The sequence below is a fragment of the Diachasma alloeum genome, unplaced genomic scaffold, assembly GCF_001412515.2.
Source record: "Diachasma alloeum isolate Michigan unplaced genomic scaffold, Dall2.0 Dall_scaffold_00430, whole genome shotgun sequence".
Classification (NCBI taxonomy): Eukaryota; Metazoa; Arthropoda; class Insecta; order Hymenoptera; family Braconidae; genus Diachasma; species Diachasma alloeum.
Window position 1 is genome coordinate 44,381 of NW_021680569.1, and position 27,140 is coordinate 71,520.

Genomic DNA, 27,140 nt, shown 5'->3' on the forward strand with positions numbered 1-27,140 from the left:
CTAAAATTCACAGTTTCTATTGATTTTTCCTTTAAATTGTAAATTTTCGATGACGAAATTTCTCGAAATTTCAGTGAAACTATAATGTTTCAAAAATTCCTAACAACCCGGGGTAATTCTGGGGATCAAAAGTCCCTCCTCTCTCTGAGAGGCGAAATAAATCAGTCACAATTCGTTTAATTGCTTAAACAATTCTCATGTTATTCATAGATACATATATATGTTCCGTTTTTCATCATTTTAAAATTAAAATAATAGGTTACACTCGTTCTGTCGCTCTTGCACTCTCACTCTACTACTTCGTTCTCCTCTCTCTCATTTGCCCAGCACAGATTAAGGACAAATAGGTATCATACATGAGGCGTGTACTCCCGTTCTCACAATTTGTGGTATGTATAGTTGATATACATAATCATGTACATGCTACGGTATTTCATTGATTTTTCATTACTTTTTTTATTCTTTGGAAACGTGGTTATCTTTCATTGTTGGAGTTTGATTGGTAATGGGTAATTTAACGGAAATATGAATTTTATTGCACCATTTGTCTACTTCTATAACAATGACAACACAGTTTTCGTCATTTACAATAGGAGTGGGTAGTATTTTCGTAGCACGTACGAAAATGTTTCATAGAGAAATATTATGAATTCGCTGGAAAATTCGATTGGATTTCTATTGAATTTTTCATTAGTTTTTGTCCGATTCTATTGGCAAATTCCACAAAAAATGGGAAATTTTACATCTGAAATATTCAGTGTAAAATATTTTATAGACAAAAATCCATAGAATTCGACTTTTCTATACTAATTGTTCTATTGAGATGCTTTCTACAGAAATTTCTCAGCTAAAATTCTCTGGGTTTTTTTCCTTAGATTTCTCTAATGAGAAGAGACGAAAAATAGAGTAGAAAACCTCACAAAATTCATATCGAGGAATTCCTATAGAGAACGTTTTATAGAAAAATTAAATTCTACTGATTTTTTAATGAAATAGTGTTCACCAGATATTTCCTATTTTAAGCTGCGGAATTCTTCACGGGAAACTGCAAAAAAATCAGTAGAATTTGCCACCGAAATTTACTACAAATCCAATCGAATTTTTTTATCGAATTTACTAGGTTCTTCTATTAATTTTTTTCGTGCGTGAGGGTATGGTTTTTTGTTCAGTTTAATAACACATACATTCGAGGAAAAGCTACGCGATTTGGTAACGCTTTTTCGGGCTCCCCACCATTGGTTTCAGCAGCGATTTCAACACCCGCCGTTAATCATTAGTATATCCTTAGTTTATAGGTCTATGAGGTTTTTTATCATCTGTTCAGTTATTTTTTCTCCAAGCTGAATGAAAATAAATCGTCTGGAGTGTGTTATTGCGTGATATCGATGTACAACGTGGATTATAATTAACAACAATATTTTCTCCACTTCATCCTTCATTAGACTAATTTTTATCATTAAATTCTTATGGTTTTTCTTTTTTGCAAATTAGTCACGGCTGGACTCTCGGAAAATTGAAACCGTCAGAATGTAGTACACGTGGTATCCAACGTTTACTTTGGGATTAAAATAAAGTGAGAAGACATTCAACGAACACGTCTCTTTTTTTGGCAAATTGACTCGGTTTATCTGGGGGCTAGAAATAAATTGCCCGATCGAATTGCCTCTGGAAATAATTTCTTCATTGTTCTCATGGCTTTATCATTTTACATACGTCTAAGTCTATACATGCATTATAGTTTGAGTATTTCTTTTAGCTTAACTATACAACGCCGTTCTTGTTCTCACGTGCGATTACATATTGAGATCACGAGCTGGAAACGTCGCCAATTGGCAACAAGTTTCGAAAAACCTTTATATTTTCATTCATAATTGATAAATTTAAATGAAAATTTATTATTCTGAGGGATATTTTTATCAATTCGTAGAGTCAACAGCTGACACTTTTACATCATCAGTATATTTCGTTATTTTTTGACTAGTTGGAATGCTTGAGAAGTTTTAATCGAAGGGTTAAAGCAAGATAAAATGCATCAATTCATCAGTTTGTTCCGCATTCAGATTAATCTTACGTCTACTTCAATATCAGTTAATTAATATATCTTCCTTATGAACTAATGACTAGAGTAGTGCACTCCCAGGTCCATTTTCAGGACGTTAAAACGATGAAAAAAAATAAAAACAACTGAAACTTAATAGATATTTTGTTCATTAAACCTAGATTTCACATATTATATTATTCGAGATTACTCTAATACTTTTTGAGACGCGAGCGTATACTTTATATAACAGATATATGGACGCAATACGCGACTCGTGCTTATCAATTAAACCTATCTTAATTATTCAAAATTTGCATTCATTAAAATGCAGATTTTACTAATTCACATCTTTGGTCTTAGCTGGGGTTCTCTTCAGAATCTCAGAACGTGACAATTTCTTGTCAAATAAAAACAAAAACATGAAAATGAAACTTACGCTCCTAGAATTGCGCACTCGTTTGTTACATATTAGTTATTCTAGATAAATTAAATGACTCGTTTTCACCAACACTCGTCCATAATTATCCTTAAACCAATCTTTATAATATTCTTCTGTATATTTTTTTAAACTACGACGTATATAATGCAACAATATATAATCTGTCACCTAAAATGACTAGATAACATTGCGATAGATCATCTGCAGGGCCCAAACAATAAGGATATGCACGATTTTACCTTAGCAATTCTACGTCAAAAGTAAATCCACATTTTCCAGTAATATCGTTCCATTAACAGGCTGAATTTTATCAAGCCCATATGTATAGCTAATCAATCAATAGCATGAGCTTTAATCCATAGAAATATTTCCCTCAATTGAGACACGTCAGCAAAATAATTTACTCGAAGCTAAACCAAATACAAAGCTGTGTATTGTCCTTCGTTAACAATTAATCCTCCTCAACTGCGTCTCGATAAGCCCCTCCACTTCGTCTACCCACAAAACTATGTGTTCTTTATTAGATATATATCATCTTACGATTCCTGCTGTTCGTTACAATTTAAATTCCATCGTGAAATCATTCACTTCCTTCTGTCTGAAAAAACCCTACGCATAAATTTAATCGTTATATCGGCTTGGATTAATTATCTGGTTATATCTGCTGTTGATTCTACTTATTTGCAAATCTACTCTGAGGAGTCCGAGTCCGATTCCGCTGGTGGTGGAGGTTCATGGGTTTCCTCGTGAACCTCTGGTGTTGCTTCTGGTATTTTCTTTGTTGCGGCTATGTAGGCACCTGGACCCTCACCCTGAGTGTGCTCGATACCAACCCTATTCATCAAAATTAATGGAATTAATAATTCGTTCCAATTATAGAATCAATTTCATAGGAAAGTGAGTCGTTTTCACTCAATTCCGACTTTTTGCTGGGTATCTCGAAATAGAGTAGAGATAGCAAAATTTCCATTCGTACCTTTTTTGTAGGGAAAAATGAGAGCTACAAAAAAGTTTCTAAGGAAAATTTCGCTATCTCCTTTAGATTTAGAGATATTCTCCAAAAACTGGAAATGGTTTTATCAATTTTATATACAGTTAAAAAACAGGGAAATTTAAAAGGAATTTCATTTTATTTGCAAGGGAAGAAGGAGGAATTCAAATTCGATAAATTTTCATGGAAAAATTCAGTTGCAATTGACAGTTTTCATTGGCATTTCGCTGTATTCGTGAATTTTCAATTACGAAATATCCTGAAAATTCACCTGTACTCATGACGCGATAAATTCCTCACGTATTTCTCCGGCGGATTGTCAGAGTCACTATTCTGAAGACTGACACTACGTGCAGTCGTATGGGAGACCTGAGTGGCTGGCATCGTAAATTCCACGTAACAATACTCAGCCAAATTGTCTGGTATCTGATCGTAAGACGTTAAAGCCATACGACAGACGAGTTGATGTGTCGTGTAAGCCCCCTGGCCTTCCTTGGGTAATCTTGGCATTCTCCAGACGATAGCACGATGCTGATGCTCATATTTCGCTTGTCCCGACGTCACCTCCATAAGTTGGGGCTCCATTGTGTCCACAGCCCCCAAGAATCTCTCGATTCCCTTGATCTTTCCGGTTCTCCTGTGGGCGGATTTCACGGAGCCATATCGGAAGTGTTTTTCAACCCTGAATAAGTAAATCCAACATTCGGGAATTGGAAAGCGAACCATCACGTCTTCGCAGGGAATTTGACCCAGTTTTCGGGAGGCAAAGCCCGGAACCAAGATGTCAGCTCTGAGCTCCACCTGGAAAATTGATTTCAAGAATTGAATTCATTCTAGATACTCAGCACAAACGAATAAGTTTCATAGAAAAAATCGAATTCGATAGGAAATTCTATTTAATTCCTTTGGAGAATTAGAAAATATTCAATAGAAACTATTTAATAGAAAAAATTAGAAGAATTTCATGTTTTATTCTCTGTAGAAATTCCTCGACATCATTTTTCTAAATTTTTTCCACTCATTTTTCTCAAATTTAAGACATTTGAGCCGGGGAATTTCTATAGAAAATATCTCAATGGAATAAGTTTCATAAAAAATTCCAATGCTATTGTTTTTTTCTCAACATTTCTATTGAAAAAAAGAATCGGCCCGAAACTGATAGAAATCCAATAGAATTGTCTAGCGAATTCGCTAGGTTTCCCCCATGAAATTTTTCTCGATTAGCTTCATTCAAAGTATGAGAAAGGTACCTTGTTACCGGTGACGCACATGACAGCCTTCAATTGCAACGGCAGTTCCCGATTTTTCGGCGGTCTCACTCGGAATCTCATTAACTCAATGTAACATGCATCAGGCGGCTTGAACCTTAGTGCAGATTGTTAGAGAGAACAGAAGCATAAATCGTCAGACCCCGTTAGTAGTTTTAACGAAATAATGAGAATTGTTCGAGCAGAAAGAGTCACCAAAAGTTTATCACCAATATCATTCGATTGAAGATACTCACTTTATGATTCTCGACTTCTCGTACTCGTCCTGCTGTACACACGAGTGGAACTCGATGTTTTCGAGACGAATCCACTCCTCAGTCACCACGGGGATGATGTCGTGCCTGCCAACGACTTCCTTCCCTTGCCGCCACATGTCGTTGATGCCGAGTTCGACGTCAGGCATACCTGGGTAATTCAAACATTGTAAACTTAATGAATCATTCCGGACGAGTACCAGGAAGCCAACATTTACCTGTTAAAAAGCCCAAGAAGAACAGTCGAACCCTAGCGATCTGCTTCTCCACATGTCCCTCGGCATTCTGCTCCACATAAACCTCATCAACAACATTAATCTGCACCTCCTCCATCTTATAAGTAAGCGCTCGATCTCTGTGCGCAGCTAGCCTGAAGAGTGCCTCCTCAATAGCACTGGAGAATGTCTTCATATCCTCATAATTCTGCGAGCCAAGTTTAAACAGCTGGCTTATCTGCGGTGCATGCTCAACCGGAAGCCCCAACTTTTTCAAATCACTGCCGAACTCCTTCACGCCCTGGTAGTCACCCTGAATAGCGTAAGCAGCAAATTGACTGAGTTTGTTTGTCAGTCTCTCTGCCTTTGTCACTTGTCCAGGTCGCACACCGGGGCGTTCCTTGTAGAAAATATACTGCAGCTTAACGGTGAATATCTTGCCGTATTGATCGAATTGTTGAGCAGCTATTTCCGATACTGAATAGCAAGTCAATAGAGGCAGTTCTGTGAATGGGTCTTTGTCGTCTTTGTTGTTGAAAAGCTGGAGGGTGGGGCTGTCGCCCTGGTATACCAGGCGGACGAAAACTTTCTTCCAGAATCGCTGGCCCGTGATCTTCTTCTTGTTGGGCTGTCTGAGTTGGAACTCCCAGCCGTCGCCAGTGTAGGTCACCCTTGGGAAGTCCTCCAGGGGTTGACTGACGTCCTCATCGAAGAGGGGGGTCGGCGGGGTTTCCTGGGAGTCTGTTCGTGTCATTTCCGCTGGCTGGGGCATTTCCGTTGGGATAACCGCTTCTTGCGCGAAGCCAGATTTATCGAAGGGATTGAATCTGGGAGATGAGTCGTTGTAGGCGGAGTTTATGGGGCTCTTCGGAGGGGGTGCCAGCACCGGAACTGGGCCTCCTTCGTGGCTTATGCCCAGATCACCTCCCTCTTTCGGCTTTATGAAGACACTGAAGTCGGGCGCCTCATCGGAGTCGCCGGAGTCTGTTCTTTTGAGCGCTTTCGGCTCTTGGGGAGGGGCTGTCATACTCAGGAAGGAATCGAAACCGTCGGACTCGCCGAAGCCTGTTACCGCGCTTTCTGATCCTGCCGCGGACGAATCTCCCCAGACTGAAAAGGATTGAGTGTCAATAGCATTCGGTTTCGTTCGGTTCTTTCAATGAAGTTACATTTGGGAGACTTACCGTCACTAGAGGTGTCCATAGCTGTCTGCCCACCGCTTCCTCCAAACGCATCGAAGAATGGATCGCCACTTGTTGCCTCAGGTTCAGCTGCTCTGTCGAACTTGCTGGCGAAGGCGTCGAAGGCGTCGCCCGTACTCTCAATCGCTCTAGTAGTAGCCGCGAAATTGTCAAGCTGTTCCTCCCCCGGGTAATTCGGAAACTCCGAAGCTGGTATTGGGCTTGTCGAAACCAATTCCCCAACGTCATCACTGGGTTTTGAAAAGTCCCCGAGGTAATCTGACGCGAATACATTCGTCTGAGGATCGACGACTGGTGCTTGCGCACTCTCAGTGCTGCTGGCTGTCGTGAAGAGAGGCTCTCCCCCGAATATTCCAGCTGGTGTGCTTGAGAACGGAGAGGACGACACTGCTGTCGGCTCCTCCGTCGTGAAGAAGTCTGAGTCCGCTGAAGCAGCGACGGCATCTGGAGCTGTTTCTGGTGTGTCAGGCGCGAAGTCGAAGCCTGGAGTTGTCGTTGGAGTTGTGACGTCTATCGAAGGCCTCTTCGCTTCAACGACTGACGCCTCCTCCGGGGTAGTGGCGTCAGCGATCGGTTCTACGACACCAAATGGATTCTCTTGACCTTGGTTGAAGGTATCCGTGACACTCGTCGAGAATATCGTGTCGGTACTAGATACAGAGTGGGTCACTGTGTCCATAGTCGTGACGGGTGCGGAGAACATCGAAGCACCTGTCTCCGCAGGTTGGGGTGCGTCAAACAGGTCCAGAATGTTCTGCGATTGCGATGTCTCTGGGTGAGTGGTGTCAGCTGGCAAGTCTGGTATGTTGGAGTCAACATCGAGGAGGTCTGCCACGCTGTGTTCGGGCGTCGGCGACGGGGAATGCATCAGAGTTGGACTGGGAGTCCGCGTGTATTGTAAACGGTCTAGCAGGTGATTTGAAGTCGCGTCCATGGCACCAGTTACAGATAAGATCAAGTCTTTGGTGTTCCTGGGGGGCGCTGGGGGTGGTCCGGGTCTCGGAGGTGGTGGAGGTCTTGCAGGAGCAGGTTTCGGTGGCGAGGTCTTCTCCTGTGGAGGACTGAAGGCCACGGGCTCTTGGGGCGGACTGAAGGCCACCGGCTCCGCTGGGAAGACTTCCGGCTCTTCGGTGCCGAAGAGACTCGTTGGCTTCTCCTCAACGCCGAATAAATCTGGCTGGTCGGGCGCAAACGCCTCCGGCTCAGAAGTGGGTGGAAGATACGGCTGTTGAGCATCTTGAGTCGGCTCGAAAAATGCGAAAGGATTTGTTGAATCTGTCGGTGGCTGATAAGCCGGTTCAGCTGAGAAGTTCAGGAACGGATTTTCCCCGGCTGATGGCGCTGGCTCGGCGAAATCTTGGAGGAATGGATTCGACTGCTGGGGAGCCTGCTCCGCTGGGTAGTCGTCCATCAAGAAAGGATTACCCCCCTTAGAATCCATGCTGAATATTTATAAAAACCCTTTTGAATAGTTAATTGAACGTCTTACGGACGTTATTTGTCCATCAACTCTGACTCGAGGAGTTTGAGCTCGGTTTTACCAGGCCCGATGGCTGCGAAACTCGTGTCGAAGGGGTCTATGTCCTCGTCCAATTCAGAATTCTGCTGTGGAGTGAGAACTTTATCCCCCGAGTTCTGATCCTCGATGGACAGAAAATCTGGCGCCTCTTTGACTTCACCAGCTCGTGGATCGAAGTCGTCCTCGTCGTCTAGAACGGGGGCAGGTGGGGCTGATACCTTGTTGAGGTCAATCTTATTGATCCTCACGGGGATAGGATGGGCTGACACCTGGCTCAATTCACTCTCGAGCAGTTTCAGCTCGGCTTTACCCGGTAAAATATTACTGGCTATCGACGTATCGAAGGGATCGACGTACGAGATTTCCTCCTCCTCCTCGATGACTTTGGCTTCTATCCTCGGGGTGAGGGGTTTCGCATCAACTGCCACCTCAGCATCCAAAAGACTCTCTTGTCGCTTTGACTCGAATTTCTTTCGCTTGTGAACTGCCTCGTTTACCTCAAACGCGTCCTTAGGCTCCTCGCTGTCCTCAATGAGTGGAAGATCACCTTCACCTAGTTTCAAGTTTTTGGGACGCAGTGACGTCGGTCCAAAGTCACTCTGACGTCTGCCTAATTCCGGTTCTGTTCTGGGATTAAAGTCGTGCTCGCTGATACTGTGAGTCAACTTTGGCTCTTCCTTCAGAAGTTCTGATTCAATGAGTTTCAGCTCAGTCTTGCCGGGAGTCACTTTCGACACGAAACTCGTGTCGAAGGGATCGACATTCGTCTCCTCCAAGTCCTCGTCCTCGGGAAGTGCGTCTTCCAGAGACTTTTGGGAGTAGTACGGTGTTAATGGCTTCGAAGTTATCGATTTCTCCTCGTCTCCGGTTATTAATAGATCTGGACGTTGAGAGGGTGTTGGGAGTTCAAAAGCAACGGCTTTAGTTGTCGCGAGACCCAGAGCCTCCGGGCGAGAGGGCTTCCTACCCAGAGGGGGCACAGCTGTGTCTTCCTCCTCTGCCTCAAACTGAACCTGGAATTTTGCGGATTCTGCTGGTGCTGGTGTCTCTCCCTCACGTGGATCGAAGTCGTCGTCGTGTAGAGTGTCAACTGGCTGACTGGTGTCGCCGAGGAGTTCTTTCTCCAGGAATTTGAGCTCGGCCTGTCCCGGTGGAAGCTCTTGAATGCCAGATGTGTCGAATGGATCTGTATATGTGATGTCCTCGACTGGTGCGATGGGTTCATCCACAAGCTGACTGAGGTCAGTTGTCGAACCCCCAAGAAGATCCTTCTTTGCAGAAAATGAAGTAGTGTTCTGCTGACTCGCTAGAAGACCCGTCTCATAATCCCTCTTGAGGCCGGCAGGATCAGTCAATGAAATGGAGACCTCGCTCTCCGGTAATTCCTCGAGCTCCTTCTCAATAAACTTCAACTCAGCTTTACCAGGTATCAAGTTCTCAGCGAAACCAGTGTCGAATGGATCGTCCTCGTCGACGAATGTCGCCGCTTCGAAGCTGACTTCGATTATCTCAGTCTCAGGTACAATGTGTTCGGGTTCCTTCTCGGCGAATGGATCATCTGCCTCTTCTAGTTGCACGGGCTCGTCACTCGGTCCGTTGAGATCGAAATCGTCGTCCAAATCTGGAATTTCCTCGAGAATTGTCTTCTCCTTCAACACCTCGAACTCGGAGATGTCTAGGGGAGCCTCTGCAAGCCTCTCGGCTTCAGCATTAACTTCTTGTGGACGTGGTAGATTAGTAACAGGTGGTAGATTAGTCAGATCAATGGGTACATCAGGAAGATCAGTGTCGTCGTCAAGCAGTGACTTCTCAACCTCAACCGGCTCTGGTGTTACATCGAGAGCATCGAAGTCGTCCTCATCCCCCAACAGAAGATCCTGTGCTTTAATTCTTCTCGGTCTTGATATCTTACACGTACTCACGTGGTCAACGCGTCCGGAAAGAACTTCAACCGCGTTTCCGAGACTCACTACCTTCTTTCCACGTTTGTCAACAGTCTTAAGGACTTTGTCAGCGTTTGTCGTGTCGAAGGGATCGTCACCAGCCTCTTCCTCAGTGGGCGATTCAGGGATGTAAGCTAGTTGAACGTCGATGTTCTGGAGGACGTCGATGTATGTTGTGTCGAAGATGTCTTCCTCCTCGGAATCCTCCTGTTCATCTTCGTCCTCAGGTACCTCGACAAAGCCCTCTTCTGTGACAGTCAACTCTTTCTTCTTCTTGCCCTCGTCAACCTCGTCCTGTTCGATCGGATTTCCGTCTTTGTCGAAACCAAGGTATCGTCTCTCTCGAGCCTTCTTGACTTCGGGGTCCTCCTCGGGCTTCTTCTCCTCAACAGGAGGAGCTACGCGCTGGAAAAATGAGGTGGATTTTATCCGATCTAGGTCACCTTGGGTCTTTTTCAAGATATCATCGACACCAGCTGTCAGTGCCTGGAATTTCTTCCACTCGTCAGAGCCAGCTGCACCTCCCTGTTCACCAGTTGACTCTTGTGCTGCTTTCTCAAGGGCCTCTGCCCGTTCGCGCCGATAACGCTCAAGCTCCTCTGGATCAAACTCGTCCTCCTCAGCTCCCTTCTTTCCCTTCTTCGACTTTTTCTTCTTCTTGAGACCCTTGGCTAGCTTGTGCATCCTCTAAAACCTAGCGCAGTGGGGGGGAGGCCTCTGCAATTAAAAGGATTCATTAGTCCTGGAGACTCTTTTGGATTGGGCTCATCTAGGTGAGTGGAAGCACAAACAGGCCCGCATTCGACGTCAACGTGACGCGGGAATAATTAATTTAAATTAAAACCTTCGGCTTAATGCGGGGGGTTATTCCATTCTAATGTGGAAATTCCTGGTGGATCATATTTTATATGGGACGCGTGCGGGAGGCATCAATCAATAGCTGGGACAACAAGCAATGCACATGTTCTATAAATACTGGTTTAAATCAAGGAGATTGGGAACAATGGGGTGAGCATGAGGTGGGATAATATTGCTATATAGTGGTGAAAATTTTTGACGGGAAATTTCGGTACATTGAAAAAACTGGGATCTGGAAATTTTAGGTCAATTAGTTCTTAGAAAGTGATAAATATCGGGGAAGTTCTTCATCTCTTGAATTCTCAATTGATTTTGAGGTATTTCGTCCTTGAAAATTCAAAATTTTATAGCAGAATCAATGGGAACTGTAAATTTCAGTTCAATTATTCCCTGAAAATTAACAAAAATAAGAAAAACTCAGATAGAAATATTCCTAAATTTTCAATTTATTAATTTGGCACTGAAAATTCATATTTGATTAAAAATTCAAGTAAATTATGAAATCCTAATATTCTTGTCGCTCAAAAATTAACAATTTCACTGAGTTTCCAGTTAAATCTAAAATTTCACGATTTTTCCCCCGAATTCAAATGCAATGTAATTTTCCGGAATAAAAATTACTAGTCATCATAAAATTTCAATTTTTTTTCAGCAGTATATTTTTTCTATCTCTCAAGTGCCACCAATTATCTCCCTAATTAATTACATTCAACCCCTATCCCAAAAAAATTTTCACGTTTCCACAGTTTACCATGTTATGAATACACCGGGAATTAATTTTTGCAAAGTCAGATAAGCGGTTATCAAATGTTGGGGGATCAGATACAAAGGGTATGACAAGCTTATCCGTAAAGTAAGAACCCGGCCAAAGTCGTTGGACATAGTGATCGATACCGCAACTACTGAAGTGGAAACAGGACGAGTGAGTAAGACAAATTTTTCCTTCTACTTCTATTTTTTTCCATTACCCGCGGGGTGGATCACAATCAACAGTTTAAGGGGATGAGAATGCAGCCGTTCTGCACCGCCCAAGCGATGAATCAAATCAAGAGTGCCGGGACGGAAGAAATCAATGCATGCTCAGAGATTCACTAATGAATTACTATGGGACAGGTGAATGCACTTTGTCACAGTGACGATGACAATCGAAATTGACCCACTTCGTCATTCGGTGAATCGTCAAACATGCTGTTTCGAGATTATCGATTTTAGTTGAGAGTCGAACCGCCGGTGGGACCAAAGGGAAAATGTCGAGAGTAGGAAATAGGGAGTGAAGGCGTGGGGGGTGGTCTGGGGGAGTTGAGAGCCGGCTTTCGAATTTCCTGATCAATCGAACCCGGACAAAAAATAATTTCCCATGCGCCGGCGAGGATCATTGCTTCTGGCACCCAGAGGTTCAGATATTTTTTGATTATGCGGCTACTGCGAACTTGGCAATTGTCCCGTGAATGAAGAAACCCGCAGTCTTCACAGTCAAGGCCACAGTCTAGTCTTTACACCCGACGAGAACTAAGTGGACTAGAAAATTTAGCGTTTGCACTGTGATGGGTTTAATGAAAAACATAATAATCGACCCTTCCTGTGACATTTGACTGATGCAACCGGGTAACTGAGGGTGGGTGGGCAGTCTACCCTCGGCCAGGCAAGGTCCCCCTCATTCTCCTCTCGAAAGAACCCAGTGGGTGTTAATGTACTTACGAATCAAGCCTCATGAGCCCCATTTGTACGTTGCACATTGTCTTAGCTTCATCATTCCGTTACTAGCACCATGAGAGGTGGATGATTCAGTCCAACGAGATTATTTCAACGTTAATGGTACAGATAAGGGGGTGAGAACGGGAATAATTTTGAGGTCGGGGTGGTGGCGCACGTTTTGTTGCGCGTGTGTTACACAATTCAATATATTTTACAAGTTCACTTATTTAAATTTGTGAGTTTTAGCCGTGGAAGGATTGGTAATGGTTTCTTTAAAAAATATATCGGACCTTTTTTTTGTATTCCACTGAACGAAGAGAGCCGAGGAGGCTCTAGCACTTGGCGAAGGCGACTCACCTCGTACTCGGGGGGGCCTGAGCTATTTCCAGCATCGATCTGCCCGTTCAGAATGCGCGCACACCCTCCCCTCTGGATGGTGGGCAAATGAGGGGATTCGGTTTCTCATGTGCGACTGCTCCACGTCGATGTCCAACCATTGGACAACCCCATGATATTTGAATAAATTCTCAATGTCTGTTGTTGACGGAATTGTCCGTCTGATTATGTTTTCGCGAGGAAGATTCCGATCGATGTGACTTGATGGGTGATTCATTTAAGCTCTCGGCGTAATCTGCTTTGGGATCTATTAATAACTCGGGGAATCGCCGATTCGAAAAACCCGCTCCTGTCTGATGCTGATATTTCGGGGATTCAATTTTTAATTGGTCATTTTTTCGATTTTCCTGGGATGATTGAAGGTTTTTGAGGAGTTTTTGGGACCAGTGGGGTCTCGGAAAATCCACATGGGGGTTTTTAAGTGGTAAATGGATTTTTTATCTCGTCAACACATGAGCAAGTGCTATTTTTTAATCCAATAGCGCAAGCGCAATTGACTTAGTAATCAAACCCACGCGGTTTCTGCACACCTGCACGGATGTCTGATACTGGCGCCGTCTATCTACTTACGATTTCCTTCTGTCGATAATAACAAAATTCCAGAAGCTCTAGTGATAATCGTAAATTTTCTTTTGAGGTTTTTATTAAAGAAAAGAAATCTCCCAATGAGCGATAGTACTCATTAAATAGTTACAATAATTTATAGGACTGGAAGGTTATAAATAATTGTTTATAGTATGATATTCTCTTTTCGACCTTCACCCGTGACTTTCGAACATCATAAGTTTTTTGTTTGATCTATTTATCAATGAAGAAATTCAATAGAAAAACGTAAGTCATGTCCTAGAAATTTCCATTAGAATTTCATTAGAAACTCGATTCCTCGTGCGAATTTCTATTGAAAAAGTTGCAGTTTTCTTTTTTTAGAATTTCCAGAAAATCTAGCAAAACTTTCAAGTATTTCTACAAAATTCTCTCACACATTTTTCAATATTCTGAACTATTTCCTAATACATTTGACTGGCAATATCATTAATTGAATTGCATTCTCAGTATCTCAGTGGCTTATCATAAAAATTGCACTTGAGTTTTGATCATTTGTTAGCCATTCTATCAAGGTACATCGAAGATACCATCATTGGTCTCAAGATAATCTGACCACTGATGTGAATGAAAATATATAAAGGAGAAGTGAGGAAAAATGAGCCCATATCACTTTGTTGCGAACAGAATAATTTTTTCTTCGCTTTAATAAATTGATAAATTTGTTTTTAAATGACGAATAGTTTCCGAAATGTCAGAAATGTCCATTCTGCCCCACCCTCCCTTCAACTTAATCCTAATAAGTACACTTGACATATCCAATTGGCCCTAGTTAAACCTAAAACAATCTCCCTCGTAATTAACAACGAAAATAATAATTTTGCACGTGACGTGATGACTCAGCAACCAATGTAATACTGTAAATTATCCTCAAAAGACTGCCATCCTGTAGCACCATCGAGTATAAATCAAATATGAATTAAAACGTGTTCTCAATCTCGTGCCCAATGTCGGTGGACTCTCGCTTAGCAGCAATGAGGTTCTCCCATTGGGCTATCAGGGTACTTCGACGTCTGGGATTCGGCTGAAATTCATCAATTAGTCATCATAAATTATTTCACGGGTATAATGTATTTTTGGGAGTGATGAAATCACCTTGTGTTTGCCTTTGTACTCCTTCTCGGACTCGTCGTCAGTCAATGTATTCGATGAGGTACCACTTCTCAGAAGACTCGAGCCATCGTATATGTCGGAGTCATTGTCATTCCCAATGTCGAGTAAATTTGGTTGGGATTTCGCCAGCATTCGTGACCTCATTAGTCTTCAACACATGAATTTATCAGTTGTTGTTAAGAAATTATACATTTCGATTTTTTTTTCATTAAATATGAAATCTTTTCGTTAAAGAGGAATTTTTGGAAGAAATTTTTAATGATTTTTTCACCAAAGAATGAAATGGAGGATAAAACAAAGTCTTGTGTGATTTTTTCCAATTTTTAAGGTATTTTTTAAAGATGCAATAAACATCAATTTAGATTCAACATTTTTATCAATTTTGCGTTTATGAAAAAAGGTGAAAAGATTTTTTCTTTATGAGGAATTAAATTTTCAGCTAAAAGTGCCTATTGACATTTTTCCCTAAAATCGTGAAGAAAACGTAAAAAAATTATGAAACCTTCAACGTTCAATCAAAACATGATTATCCCGTACCAAATTATGCTAAATTTTCAATTAATTGAATATATTTACTTCAATTTTCTTTATTTCTATTGATTTTCATGAAATAATTGACCTACAATTCAGAGTTCTCATTGATTTTTGCATAAAAATTTGAATTTTCCGTGACAAAATTCTTTGGAATGTCAATTAAACTCCGTAATGAAAAATTTTCAAGCGTAGATGCATTTATTAATTTCATATTTACCCACAACAAATGAATTTATCAAAAAATGTCACCTGGTCATGAAGAATTAAATGTCCCGTCATCGAGATAAATGTCCCTTCATAAAAATAATTTCCCCTCAATCCCGATAATCACCTCAGTTCATTCTCTCGCTCCTTCATCTCATTGAGCTCCTTCTGGATTTTCTGCTCTACCGGTACATATCCCTTCCTCGTAGGTGGCTTCTTAGGCTCATCATCCTTCTCACTGTCATCGAATCCGTTACTATTGCTACCGAGACTCCTCCCGAGTGCCTTGATGCTCAGTGGATTCAAAACTATGGTGGGCGTAGTCGGAGGCGTTGGATAATCCGCATTAACTCCATTCGTCTTGTTTATTTTTCCACGTGTAGCCAGGAATCTGTGCATGAGGCCCTTCTGACTCGGCGCTGTAGCAAAACGCAAGGGTTGCGCCGTTGTTCTCGTTGATATCACACCGTTCGTCATCTTTGGTGCGAGGTTTGGCGCGTGTGGAGTGAGTGGAGATGGCTCCAGTATCTGGGGTGTTGACGTTGTCCTCTTCAACTTTCCCGATATGAGGGCCTGGGGCATGCGACGTACCTGAACAAAATTAAAACTTTCACTGAAACATTCGTTGACGGTTATTTCTTCCATGAAAGTCATCATCTCATTACGAAATTCAGTAATCAACTGGGAAAACGGATTGAGTTGTTTTCACTTGGATTATTATCTTATTTTCGGGGGATGTGTAGTCATTTAAAGAAGATATGGAAATTTTCAAAAGACAAGAAGTGGTCTACGAATTTTTTCACCTTTCAATTTAGAGATGTTCATCAAAAACTCATTATGAAGATGAGTTGGTTTATCTTGTTCTAACACTTCGCTACAGAATTTAATCGTCTAATTAAAAATTGACCTTATGTGCACACTAGATCCTTATGCGCACAAGACCTTTCTCCCAGAATTCATTGAAATTAATTCATCATCCTAGATTAAATATGGAATTCAGTATTGAAGTGGAAAAACGAGAAGAGTCAATTCCCCGCAAATTAGTTGAATGTTTGTTGCAATCGTGAAGTTGAGTTAATTTATCTGTTCTACTCCTTCGTTGCAAAATTAAATAATCAAAGATCGAATTTAAAATTAACATTCATATTAGATCGCGAACGATCCAACTGGATTCAACTTCGCTTTCACTGGGCAATTTATTGAAATTAATTCATCACCTCGACTAGACCATTAAATCCAGTAATTAAGTGATGAGTTTCGACGTAAAATTCTCTCGTTTTATTAAAAAATGGAATATTCGGAGGTCAAATAATCTATTTTGGATTTTTCCTCAAAACGTAGAATTTTCAAATTCTTTTTGTCAGTTCTTCGAAGTGTTTTCTAACGGTTCAGTATGGAGATTTCGAATCTAGCCCTCGGAAGATTGACTCATAGAATAATTCTAGACTATTCGGTGACCTACAGATGAATTATGCCTAGTGGAAGCTTTGATTCAAAGATATTCGTAAAAACCCACTGGAGTTGATTAATTCCCGCAACAACTTTACTAAAGAATTCAATTGTTTAATATTTAACGTAAACACTCGTCATTCCATCCACTCTTGATTACAATCCCCCGAAATTCCGAGGTTACACGAAGGTCACAGAATAAAGACACGAGGAATTTTTTCACCTCCAAACGAAAGCATTTTCGGTACGTGACAACGATACAATGCGTACATGGAAGTACGTGGGAAGAATTTTCATGTGGAGAACGCGTCTGTAAACAGCTCAGCGAGTGCTCTGGTGTGTTATTACGTTGTCTAGTCGGTGATTGCATCGAGATCTTAGTCATCCACCCATGACGACCAGCATCATCATCAGAAATTCTCAAAAAACCGAGAAGTTCCCACACAGAAAAAAAATTCTTGTTGAATTCACTACTAAAATCTATCTTTGTGACTATCCTCGAATTTTTACTAGAACTTCAATGAAAAATGCGATTATTTTAGAGGAAAATGAAATATTTTTATGGAATTTTCACGTTAAATTGAAATGACCTCAAATTTTATCATTAGTATTTTTCATTCTTAAAAATTACCACATCATGATGGAATTTGGAGCATTAAAATTATAATTTTTTGAGAGTTCTGTTGTTCTAGAATTAGTTTCGAAAAAAAATTCAACACCCGTAAAAATTTCAATATTAAAGCTACCAATTTCATAAAAATATTGTAATTTTTACTGAACTCAACGCATTATTCACAAGAATTATAGTAAAAAAAAATATCGCATAGATATTTAAAAATCAAAGTCCCTCAATCACATTCACTCAACTCTAGCGAACCAAATCTACTCGCTTTATTAACTTCTCCATCACCCAATTCTATTCACCACTATTTGCCCTGAAAACTCCACTCAAGTGTGAAGTGTCAATATCTCCCAGAGCCTAGACAATTGCCCCACAGTTCCCCAGCCGCAATTCCCTCAATTGAGTCCCAACAACAGGTGTTATTACCAAACCAGACGCCGGTATTTCATACAAAACCCACCTCAATTCCTTCTCATTCAGCGCGAGAAAGAAAAATTATTGCAAAAATGAGTGATGAATGGAGCGAAACTTCTCAATATTTGGCAAGCATCCGCTGGGAATGAAATTCAACGTCAAATCGGAGGGGGAATTTATTGTACTTTTGAGGAAAAAAATTTGTAACAGTTACCTTGGAGTCTACTGTCTCGTCTGATGTTGTCTTTATACTGCCGACGTTTCGCAGTTCGTGCTCTCGCTCAGTGACCTCCTCGATTTCCCGCTGAATCCTGTCAGTCGCACGTTTCAACTGCTCCCTTCTATGATCAGCCTGGGAAAACGCAATTTTTCTATCTTTCACGCTTCTATTTTTTTCCTCGTCTGATGAATCAAGCGCGTCATGAGGGATTTGTTACGACTGCTCAACACATTAGTTCACTTTATGGAGTATCATTTGTATGTGGAGATGATTGAGGACTGGATGGATAGCTAATCCGATGGTACGTGGGCTACTGAACCTCGGGGAATGCCAAACCGAGTCGACTGGAGTGCGCACCGAGACTAACTGTATAACCCGGTGCTGCCAGTTTCCTTTCTAAAGTTTAAAAAAGGCCCCAAATGGAAGAGGAGACGAGGGACAAAAAATGGGCCAGTCTGTTTATGACAGTTTGGGCGACAGAGGGGGAAGCGGCGGGAGATGTTACAGATCGGTTTTTTTTGCCAGAGAGAAAGTCGAATCGATGGCGATCGAAAATGAAAAGGGGTTTCCTTTTTGCCAGTTATTTATGCACAATTTCACTCGACGAGGGATTATCAACGATGATATGATTAAGGAATCGGGGGGTAATGAAGTGGAGAATAATTATGAGAGAAATCTTACATTTTTTGGTGATTGATTGAATTATTTTGGGGAGGAGGTTTCGGAGAAATGCCAGGGGTTTTCTGTGGGGAATTGTATTTTTTAGGGGAAGTTTCTTTTGATTTTTTTTGTAAAGTCATTCATTAGGAAGACTTTGACTTTTGACAAAGAGTGAAAGGAGTAGAAATTAAGGATATTCTAGTATCTTTTATAGATTCAACCTTTTTCAATCATCAAATTTGTCAATTAAGTTGCGTGAGAAAAATTTGCACAGAATTATTATTTTGTTGTTTCAACTTTTGGAAATCGATTTCGACTAAAATTTTGAATATTAATAAATTCGTCATGATTTCGAATAAATGATTTTTGTGGTAGAAAATTGATTGTTTATAAATTATTTACAGAAATTCTCTTAATTTAAAAAAATTGCAATTTTCAAATTATTTTATCAATTTTCCTCCAAAAGTAAACTTTCTAATTTTTTCAGATTTTAAAAATATTTTCTAACGGTTCAATTTCGAGATATTCATATGCAAGCTCTGATGTGCGACTACAAAAGTAGCAAAGCATTTCACTGCAGAAAAAATAACTAAAGTACTGGGATATCCTTGATTAGAAATATTTTCTGTTCTTGCATTTATCTGAAAAACTAAAAATGGAAATGAAAATATCTTTGGACATTCTCCTATGAACTCCCTCATTACGAAGACATTAAGACACTTAATCAACGATCGAAAATAGTGAAGTTAACTGGACAGTTTTTAAAATTTCGCAATTTACCTGAAAAAAATTCCAGGTCAATTTCCAGCAGAAAAATATTGTTCTAATCCAATTAAATTTCCAAAAAAAACTCACGTGACATTTCACCTCTTAAAAATGCCATAATAGTAGCCATCATAGTAGTCATAAATCAAATGCAAAACTTTTTAATGGGTAATTTGTCTCAGAAACTACTAACTCCAGCGCAAAATGTCAAAAGGCATTTTCCCCAGCTATCAAAATTCTCTGCAAAAAATTCCGCTCAGTATTTCCCCCTCACATCCCCCTTACCATCGAGATAACTCTCCTTTCAACAACCCATAAAACCCCTTATCTCGTTTTATTCCTCGCTCTTCTCCTGTTTTCCAACAATTTTACACAGTTCCTGTCTCGAGTCACCCGACGGTTGGTAGCTCGCGGTAATTCCCCGACACGCATTGTGAACCCGTGAGGTGATGCTCCGAGACCGAGTGAAAAAAAACGAGGGGGAAATAAAAACGCATCAATTTGAATAGCCGTTCGACTGGTCAATTTTCATCGTCACATTCCCAGTTAGTTCATCGAACCAGTTGTTCTGATGCTGAACCCCTCGAAGAGGGATAAATACCGAGACATTGGCGATCAAGGTCGGGTCAGGGGGCCGAGAGTTCAGGAGCATTCGCCAAAGGCCCTCCAGCATTGGAAAGTTCTTGAGAATTTCGATTAAATCCGTCAATTCCATATTAAAATTAATGGAAAAACTAAGCGAATTCTAGAAAATTTTATTGGAATTCTATCGAACTTTTTATCAGTTATCGGTCGATTCCATTGGAGAATTCCGCAGATTATCTGCGCGTTTTTTTCAACGGAAAATATTCTCTAAAAAAGAAAGGAAAATTGATTTTTTTATACAATTAATTCTATCGAGATATTTTCTGTAAAAATATTCCAGGTTTTTTCGTTTGATTTTTAAAACTAGAAAATTCATGTCAAGGAATTCCTATTGAAAATGTCTCAATAAAAAAAACTGAATAGAAACATTGAATTCTACTGTATTTCCATTGCAAACATTTCATTAAAAAACGCAGTAAAGTTGCGGAATGATCAAAATAAATTTGATAGAATTCCAATACAAATTTCTGCGTGTCAGGACAATTTCTGAAGCCAAACACGGGACCACTGGACTCCCCTGAATATTTATAAACACGATTGATTATAATAGCACTTCCAGTCCTCATTGAATTCCCATCTACATTATAATCACCGATAATTTCAACTCCTCTTCATTGACAATTCTTCAATTTGCTGTCAGTAAATTCCGGGAAAAACTATGATTATTGCGAATTAAACTCACCTCCATCTTCATATTTGCGGTCGCTTTGAGTTAATCCCCTCGATAATTGTAAAACAGAAAACGTATTATCAGGAAGTCGGCTTGATACTGAGTGCGCCAGATAGTACAAGTTACTTTTATTTTCCCTCGTTTTTTATCTGATGGCATAAGCGACGAGAGCCAGCTAAACGCTCGTTTATCATGACACTTATTACGTCACACTGATACATAGAACTTCACCTTCGTTACCTGCGTATAGAAATTTAATGTGATAGGATGGAGCGAGTGGCGCGATGACTCTCGGTAAAATTAATTTGACTGATTTTCTTTCGAATTGAGTAATTTCCCATCGGCCAGCGATCGTTAATTCATAGCCACCAACCACTGACTCCAAGAGTATTATCCAGGATCTCACTGCACTTTATTGACTCTAAAATGCCCACTTAAACCACAAATAACAATGGAAAATTGTGGAAAAACTCTGGGGAGGCAACCGGTAAAGTGAGTTCGGCTCTTCATGTGCACAGTCAAGTATACACTGCCATTTTACCTGGCGTGACCTTGTTCACTTTAAAACCGTTCTCCAAACAAAAGCAATGAGACCTCATCGCACGGGTGCTCTCGTAGTTTGCCGTTTCTGCTCGCTTTTCGCACGCACCCGAGGGGATAAAACCGACTGAGGGGCTTTTGACCTCTCGTTGCGGATTTTTAAGTGGTTGAGGATGAGATTTTGTGGGTTGCCGTAGCAATAAATTATTGATTATGTATTAGTGATTTATGATCCAGTGATAACGATTCCACGGGAATTGTGAAGTGGGAACTGTTGGAATTGCTAAGAACAAATGATTCGTGTGAAGTTTTAATGGATTTCTTATCTGAAAAATACATTAGATGCAGGAAATTTAAATCGATTTTTATGGGAGATGGGAATTAATTTTTTATTTCATTGTTGTGAATTTGCAACATAAGTATTCCTACTTCGTAAATAATTTGGTAATAAATTGAGTACAATGTATTCCACCTGAAGCATTCCGTGAAAATTCGTCAAATATTTTACAATCCATTCCGAAGGAATTCCAAAGGATTGGAAAATTAAATTTTTTTTTTTTTAAATTCAGGAATTACAATGAATTTCACGGAAGCTTTGAAATTTTTCAGGGACTTTTGACCCCTTGCTGCGGTTTTTGAAGTGGTTTGAGTGGTTGTAACGATAAATTGATGATAACGATTTCACGAAAATTTTGAAGTGGAAACAGTTGGAAATGATACGAAAAAATGATTTATATTAAATCACACATGAAAATGCAATTTGGATTTTTAATTTATTTCAGGGAATTTGAAACATGAATGAAGAGATGTTGAATAATTTTGTACTGAGCAAATTAAAATAGAAATATTCATTAAGAATTAAATTTCCAAAAATTTGTGATCATATACTTCGTCCGAAATTCAAATGAAGAATTCTTCATTATAAAGACTAAATAATATCTAATTCAAATGTGTTTTTGTCCTGAAAAATCAATCAGTTGCATAAAAATTTGAATTAATTTGAATTGAAAAGACATCATTATAACTCCGGAATTTTTGAAACACAAAACAAGATGAATTTTCTTGAATTTTCCACATGAATCAAAAACTTCTCACTGGTTCAATCTCAAATTTATTTCCATTCTCCTTTCACTCATCAATTTTTCATCAGTTATCGACATAAAAGAATACGTGTCCAGCATTTTCCCTTCAATTTTTATATCCGGCAATAAAAAATCAATTCGAAACCCCAATCGCTCAAATGACATGAATTTTAATTCTGTTCATTCCGTTTCGTAATCGATAATAAAAAGGAATCACAGCGAGTTGCGATATTACTGTAATTCAACATCGTAAATTTATTATACACCAGTGGAATCATTAAATTTCTCCTATTGAGGAAATGTCTCTTTACGCTGGGTACTACCCGTTTTTTCATAAATTATCGCGACGGGGAGGGGGAAGCGGAGGTCTCCGAGACTTCGCATTGGATCCGAAAAATCGCGGATAATTTGAACGCATGGCGGCACCCGCTGCCGTTCTTTGAGGTTAGGTGATGAAGCGTAATGTTTACGATTGCTCCGAAATAACGTGATTTCATGGAGTTTCGACATAACGAACTCGTTACGCGAAGTATTGTGCGAATTATCGGGACATAAAATACATGGAGCATAGTGATCAACGATTGAGGACAGCAGGAACATGATGGAACACTTTTCGCCGGTTGTCAGTGAGTTTCTTCAGTCGTTGATTTATTTTTATTTTAGATTGGGGGGTTATTGATGATTTTTATGATTGATGAAGCTTCACCGAAGACCTCCCCTCATCAGAATCTGACCGGAGCGAAGAGAATAGTCAAGGATTTGGCAGCAACTATACATTCCAGCATTCAACAATGGAATAACACTCATATTCATGGGGTTGAGGTGTTGAACGCTATAACTGCCATGAAAGGCGATGAATCTTTTCCGGAGGGTCTTCAAGAGTTGTGTGATACCTTGGAGAAAGATGTTGATGAATTGGTAAAGGAAATTGAGAGTGTGAATGGACAAACAGAAAATGTAAAGAGTCGATTTTTTTCATCTTTGTTATTTGTGGATTTATCTCGGGAACTAGTGGTTCGAGAGAAAAATGTCATAAAATATTTCTTGTAGAAAATTAAATTTCCTACAAAAAATATTCGGTGACATTTTTTCCTAGATCCACTCGTTACCAAGATAATCCAAGATTTGATGAAATGTAAAGAAGTCAATTTTTTAAAAATGAAATCGAAGAACATTTTGTTAACACGAAATTATCTCGAAAACTTGAATTTGTTGGTGAAAATTTCAAAGGACCTTTTTTCTGGAGAATTAAATTTCCAACAGAAAATTTCGTGTGACATTTCCTCATAAAATCACTCATTATTAAGATAATGCAGTCTTTGAAAAACGGAAAAAATTGCTTCATTCTTTTACGTTTTACAAACTTCACTCCTGCCGCCATCAATTCCCTCCAATAAAAAAAATGACTTACAGGATCAAATTGTGTCGAATCTAAAACTTTCTCTGCACCAAATGACCGCAGGAGTATCTCTCCACCGAGGCCCAGACAAATTATTCAAAACCTGGCCCAACGAACGGTTCGGTAAGCCTGAGGAAATCACTTCCTTTGAAATTCTCCAGTTGAACCGTCGTATTTAACTGCTGAATAAAAAATTCTGCACTCATTCAATCTCCTAAAATCCCCCAGTGGAAATCGCTCAATTGATCTACGACGCCTACAAGGACGAGGCAGATCTCAAGAGGAAAATCCTGGAAAATGTTGCTCACGACTCTCGAGACTCCTGGAAAATGCTTCACCTTGCTGCTTGGGTGCACCAGCCAATGATACCCCACGATCTAAACGTGAGTCTCGAGTCATTACTCACTGAGACTGGACACAGGTGAACAAAGTGCCTCGTGAAAAAAAAAAAAGTGGAACATTACTTTATTCTCATAATTTGTTTGCACATTTATGTAACCCTATAGCATAATTTTATATCAGAGTACATGTACAATCTCTCGTACTGATTTCCTCAGCCATTTGAGCGTTTATTTTTCTTTTAGATTATCATATAATTGTAATCAGACGTACAGGAAATGTCAATTCTCTATGGATGGAATATTTCACGTATCAAAATAATTCTATAAACCTTATTGACTCTCGATAACACTATTATCCAACGAGAATTTCACACAACAATATCTCTAAGTTTTTTTTTAACCTGAAAACATTAAATGCAATTTTTTGCTTATAGAATGTTGGTTTTAATTGCCTCTTGATTCACCTATATCCTAAATTAATATTTATTGTAGTTCATGTTCAGCCACTCACTGATAGTGTTTCTGACTTAATGACGTTGCATTAATCTCTCTAGCTTCATTAAAACAGCAGAGAAATGAGTAAACGTAACACTTTCTTTCCTCCTTTCCATAATTTTCTATTGACCTCAGGAATTGAATTGCCAGCAAGAAATTTCTGCTGACGTTTTTCCTTGAAACGATTCCTTGTCGACATAGTTTCATATTCAATTAGAAAAAATTCTGTTACAGTGTTTCATCATTTCTCTTCTGAAATACATACGAATTATTAAGTATTCCTCCCAAAATCTGTACATTTATTTACAGAAACTCCCTCCCCTCACACCAATTACCACCAATTAAGTAATTTATCCATCTCTTTTTCAAGTAAAAACCAATGAACCGAAAAAAAAATAAACTACGAGATCGAAACCAAAAAAAACGTATGAGGTTGTACTCAACCCGTCAGCACACTGCGAAGACTAGTTTTAACTGTTCCACCGAGCCATTTTTCGCGGAGAAAAGTGTATTAAAAAAAAGGAAGTCAAGCTTCCTTAAAAATAAACGTATCACTCTTAAAAATTACCATTGATGAAGACCCCAAGGGTCTTTGTACAATGCTCAAAAGTAAAACGTACTCAAAAGTACCAAAACAAAAATCCTCATCGCTCTGACCAACTGCTAAAGTTATTTATCATTACATCCATCTGCTCTTGTGCTATCCCTTAATCAATATTGATTTGGTATCACTGAATAATCATCATCTCCAACGAGTTTGCGAGCTCAATAAAAAATCCATTAAATCAACTTCTCGTATTTCTGTTGAACTCCTCACTGAGTGCCTCGAAATCAAGTTCAGTGTCTAAATTCGTAGTATTTGGCATCAAATTATTCTCCAAAATATTGTCTGGTATGATATTCTTCAGTCGTTCAGAGACCAACTCGTCCACCAAGTTGGATTGATCCACCAGATGCAACTGCTCAACTAATTTCTCATCCATCATCAGGTGTTTATCCATAACTGCGTAATCCAAGTGTCCAATGGGGTCTAGATTATCAGAGCCCCCAAAAATGCTGGCATCACAATTTGCATTAATAATGGGAACGGTGTCTTGGAGGATCGGCAGACCCTCGGGAATTTTGCAATTGGACTTTACCCCATTCAGCGCCTCAGGCTTCTCACAAATAATCTTCTGGAAGCCACTCCCCAAGCTCTGGCTGCCATCTAAGCCATGAAAACCATTCTCCAATTTACCCAAATGCTTCTCTCCATCATAAGTACTGACAGTGCTCTCGAGTTTGATGAAATTCTGAGGTATGGGCTCGAGTTTGATGAACCCCTGCCCTGCAGTCTCCACCTTCTGCTCAAAAAGATCAAGTCCATTTGTCCCCTCGATCTTCTTGAACGCCGGGCTCTTGGAGCCACTGAAATCCACCTTCTGGAACCCGAGATGTTCAGACACCTGTTTCTGTATCTGAGCACTGGAAATCAACAGCTTAGAGCCATTTTTAATCCCCTCTCCCACAGGACTGGAATTCCTTGGCATCAGGGTCAGGGCTGTGAGGACTTCAGGGCAGTTTGGATCCTGCTTTCGTTCAGCTAGAAAGTCTGAGACACTCAGGTCTGAACTTTCAGAGAATCCACTGGACAGTCTCTCCTCGATATTCTCCTTTCCCTCGTCGTTTCGCAGTTTCTGAAGCTTCAGGGGGGGCTCTTCAGGGACTGTCGCGTCGTGATAGGGCTCTGGCTTCTTGAAGACTTCCTCATTGACACTGTAGACCCCAGGGACCAGTCCCAGTGCGTCGCACAGGAGTTCATCCCTCAGTTCAATCAGATTAGACTCTTTCTCCTTATCGATGATTGGAGACAACATGACACCTGCCTGTTCTCGAATTTTCTCCATGAATACTTTCAACTCGTTCAGAAATATCTTGACATTGTTGTCTGATTTCACAGCCATGAGATCGTACAACGATTGAGCATTGAGAACTGGTTTTGCAGCTATTTTCGATATCTCTCCACTGTCGCAGACTGACAGAGCTTCTCTCAGCTTAGCCTGTCGTCTCTCTGATTTAGCCTCGGGGGTGACGTAAGCCCAGGGCCCCCTCTTCTTTCCCTTTCGCTTGAACGAGTCCACGCTCAGGGGTGCAGTCTTCTTCAGCTCATCAGAACATCCATTCGACGTTAATGTCGATGATGGCAGGAGCTCGATACTTCCGTGCTCTGGGAAGAGCTCGAAGTGCTTTGCCAGGCGTGCACGACCCAGGTACATCTTGTTGCAGGTTGCGCAACGAAAGTGGGTGGAGATCTTGCGCTTTGGAAGCTCCAGGCCTGTTAGCAATTCCTTGGTCTCCGCGCCTTCTAACGTGTTTATTGTGTTCGTGTTGTAGTCACTGTAGCCACCGTCTGAGTCGTCTAGGTCTGGCTGCATGAAGTCCACTGGGTGGAGGTGCTTGTAGTCACGCACCATGTGACGAGGTGGACGGGATAGGCGGCCTGATCTCGTACGGGCCACCACTTTTTTTCGATCCTCCTGGAAATATTGATGAGTCGTTTTTTGAAATTTATGGTGGCTTTGTC

At 40.4% G+C, this 27,140-nt stretch overlaps 4 protein-coding genes across 5 annotated transcripts in view; 1 reads left to right on the top strand and 3 right to left on the bottom strand.

Annotated features, from left to right (window-relative positions):
* Nucleotides 1-175: 175 nt before the first annotated feature.
* LOC107042168 (protein stoned-B) lies at nt 176-12,763 on the bottom strand. Its single transcript, XM_015263079.1, has 8 exons — nt 12,429-12,763; nt 7,927-10,589; nt 6,393-7,858; nt 5,212-6,318; nt 4,976-5,144; nt 4,722-4,836; nt 3,743-4,272; nt 176-3,314 (listed from the first exon to the last, which is right to left on the bottom strand). The coding sequence occupies exons 2-8, from the start codon at nt 10,554-10,556 to the stop codon at nt 3,170-3,172; spliced, it is 6,162 nt and encodes a 2,053-aa protein (XP_015118565.1). The 5' UTR covers nt 10,557-10,589; nt 12,429-12,763; the 3' UTR covers nt 176-3,169.
* A 673-nt stretch (nt 12,764-13,436) lies between these two features.
* On the bottom strand, nt 13,437-21,335 carry LOC107042188. Of its 2 annotated transcripts, XM_015263102.2 has the most exons (6): nt 20,961-21,335; nt 20,733-20,770; nt 17,975-18,112; nt 15,403-15,866; nt 14,520-14,685; nt 13,437-14,448 (listed from the first exon to the last, which is right to left on the bottom strand). In XM_015263102.2, exons 2-6 carry the CDS (start codon nt 20,742-20,744, stop codon nt 14,344-14,346), a joined length of 885 nt encoding a protein of 294 aa, XP_015118588.1. In that variant the 5' UTR covers nt 20,745-20,770; nt 20,961-21,335; the 3' UTR covers nt 13,437-14,343. The 2 variants fall into 2 exon arrangements, with proteins under 2 accessions (XP_015118588.1, XP_015118587.1); XM_015263101.2 differs by having other exon boundaries at nt 20,733-21,334.
* A 904-nt stretch (nt 21,336-22,239) lies between these two features.
* On the top strand, nt 22,240-24,518 carry LOC107042251 (cyclin-dependent kinase 2-interacting protein). The gene is made up of 4 exons (XM_015263235.1): nt 22,240-22,968; nt 23,043-23,260; nt 23,756-23,864; nt 23,970-24,518. The coding sequence occupies exons 1-4, from the start codon at nt 22,941-22,943 to the stop codon at nt 24,164-24,166; spliced, it is 552 nt and encodes a 183-aa protein (XP_015118721.1). The 5' UTR covers nt 22,240-22,940; the 3' UTR covers nt 24,167-24,518.
* The window catches only part of LOC107042250, a 5,891-nt gene continuing 2,940 nt past the window's right edge, over nt 24,190-27,140 (bottom strand). The window contains exon 3 of the mRNA XM_015263234.1: nt 24,190-27,093. Within this exon, the coding sequence (XP_015118720.1) occupies nt 25,363-27,093 (1,731 nt within the window). The 3' untranslated portion in view covers nt 24,190-25,362. The remainder of the gene's footprint in view (nt 27,094-27,140) is intronic.